The sequence below is a fragment of the Cinclus cinclus genome, unplaced genomic scaffold (assembly GCF_963662255.1).
Source record: "Cinclus cinclus unplaced genomic scaffold, bCinCin1.1 SCAFFOLD_32, whole genome shotgun sequence".
Taxonomy (NCBI): domain Eukaryota; kingdom Metazoa; phylum Chordata; class Aves; order Passeriformes; family Cinclidae; genus Cinclus; species Cinclus cinclus.
Genome location: NW_026912098.1, coordinates 1,111,099 through 1,113,682, shown reverse-complemented (window position 1 = coordinate 1,113,682; position 2,584 = coordinate 1,111,099). Strand labels below are relative to the sequence as shown.

Here is a 2,584-nt window from a genome sequence, read left to right as displayed (position 1 = left end):
AGAGCTGAGCCCCCAGGGCTGGGCTGGGCTCTGGCAGCACTGGCAGGGCCCAGCCCTGGGCACAGGGAAGCAGCAGCTGGCAGGGAGAGCTCCAGGCAGCAGAGCCCTGGGCAGGCATTGGGGGGAAAGTGACACCAAGCTGGGCTGGGATATTTCAAGTCATCTCCAAACCAAACTATTCCATGATTTCTTTTTATTTTACAGGTCCCCATGCCAAGACACAGCAAATGTCCAACAGCAGCTCCATCAGGCACTTCCTCCTGCTGGCATTGGCAGACACGCGGCAGCTGCAGCTCCTGCACTTCTGCCTCTTCCTGGGCATCTCCCTGGCTGCCCTCCTGGCCAACGGCCTCATCATCAGCGCCGTAGCCTGCGGCCACCACCTGCACACCCCCATGTTCTTCTTCCTGCTCAACCTGGCCCTCACTGACCTGGGCTCCATCTGCACCACTGTCCCCAAAGCCATGCACAATTCCCTCTGGCACACCAACAACATCTCCTACTCTGCATGTGCTGCTCAGCTCTTTTTCTTTGTGTTCTTCCTCTCAGCAGAGTCTTCCCTCCTGACCATCATGTGCTACGACCGCTACGTGTCCATCTGCAAACCCCTGCACTACGGGACCCTCCTGGGCAGCAGAGCTTGTGCCCACATGGCAGCAGCTGCCTGGGCCAGTGCCTTTCTCTATTCCCTGCTGCACACAGCCAATACATTTTCCCTGCCCCTGTGCCATGGCAATGCCCTGGGCCAGTTCTTCTGTGAAATCCCCCAGATCCTCAAACTCTCCTGCTCCAAATCCTACCTCAGGGAACTTGGGCTTCTTGCTGTTAGTGTGTGTTTAGTATTTGGCTGTTTTGTGTTCATTGTTTTCTCCTATGTGCAGATCTTCAGGGCTGTGCTGAGGATCCCCTCTGAGCAGGGAAGGCACAAAGCCTTTTCCACCTGCCTCCCTCACCTGGCCGTGGTCTCTCTGTTCCTCAGCACTGCCTTTTTTGCCTACCTGAAGCCCCCCTCCATCTCGTCCCCATCCCTGGATCTGTCCCTGTCAGTTCTGTACTCAGTGGTGCCTCCAGCCCTGAACCCCCTCATCTACAGCCTGAGGAACCAGGAGCTCAAGGCTGCACTGTGGACACTGATGACTGGAAGGTTTTAGAAACAGTGAACCTTTCCAATTTGTGCAAGTTGCCAATTTCTCCTAGTCACTTGTAATATAAATCATTTTTGAGAATTCTTTCTTTTCCTTCATTGCCAGAAGTTTTTACCTTTGAGTCTAATAATTTGTGCACAAAATCATGCCCATATTTGTGATATATTTTTGTCTCTCCTCCTTTGCTCTCACCCCAGACTCTGTCCAGGATGGGCTCTGTTCTCTGCAGCTTTAAATTAACTGAAGGGTCTCCCTATTTTTTTTTTTTTTTTTACTGGAGATCTCCTTTCTTTGGAGCTTCCTTCTGCTCCCTTCTCTAGAGCTGCAGCAGCAATATCTGTGTGCAGAGGTGGGGGCAGGTCAGGGGTGGCACAGCAGCTTGGCTCCTGATGGCCACACCATTCCTCATCCATTAATATTTTTACAAGAAAAAAAAACAACTTTACACTATTCTTAAAAAACCCTATATATATATACAAATCATACCAAAATTACACAAAATACCATAACAAAACTACAAAAAAATTTAAAAAAAGAAATCCCAAAAAACCCCAACAAAATTAATATAAATCATAGTTTAACCATTCCCCATAACCATACCTCACCCTCTTATCATCTCTTACCAAACTAATAATAGTGCTAATTTTAAATTATCTTCTAAACCATATATTTTTAACAAAATAATTACTATTATAAAAACACACCTAAAAACTACCCATTTAATACTCATCCAAACTAAATATAAACCAACAAAAACCCCCAATCTTAACTAAAACTCGAATTCTAGATCATCAAAAAATTACAACAGTTCAATAAACAAAATAAAAAATAATAAAACAAAATACAATCAATATTTATTCACCAACCTAATTAACAAAAAAAACCCTACAAAATATACATTACCCAAAATCTAACTACAAACATAAAACCTAATTACAAACATGAAATCTAACTACAACCATCCAATAAAATAAATTTTTTAAAAACGCTAAAAATTTTATAAGAAATAAGAAATGGGCCCACACTGATCCCTGCAGGACACCACTGCACACACGCTGCATGTGGCACCATTCCCCACCACTCTCTGGGCCCCGATGTCCATCCAGTTCTTAGCCCAGGGAGGGGTGAACCGCTCCAAGCCACAGGCTTCAGCTTTTCCAGGGAATGCTGTGGGATATGGTGTCAAAGGCTAAAGTTCAAGTAGACAACATCCAGAGCCCTCCCTGTATCCACCAGGCCCTGTCAGAAAACTCCTGGTGGGCAGGAGCTGGGCAGGAGGCAGCCGTGTGCCCTGGCAGCGAGGCAGGGCAGGAGCACCCAGGGCTGTGGGACCAGGACATCAAGGACGTGGATTATCCAGGGCACTGGGGCCTGGTTTGGGCTGCCCAGGGCAGGAAAGATGTCTGGCAGCTGGAGCAGGGTGAGGGAAGGGCCTCCAA

The 2,584-nt window shown here is 47.3% G+C and overlaps 1 protein-coding gene across 1 annotated transcript; it reads left to right on the top strand.

Moving 5' to 3' along the window:
• Positions 1–227: 227 nt before the first annotated feature.
• Positions 228–2,356, top strand: LOC134057365 (olfactory receptor 14A16-like). Its single transcript, XM_062514354.1, has one exon. The coding sequence runs from the start codon at positions 228–230 to the stop codon at positions 1,149–1,151; it is 924 nt and encodes a 307-aa protein (XP_062370338.1). The 3' UTR covers positions 1,152–2,356.
• Positions 2,357–2,584: the final 228 nt, after the last annotated feature.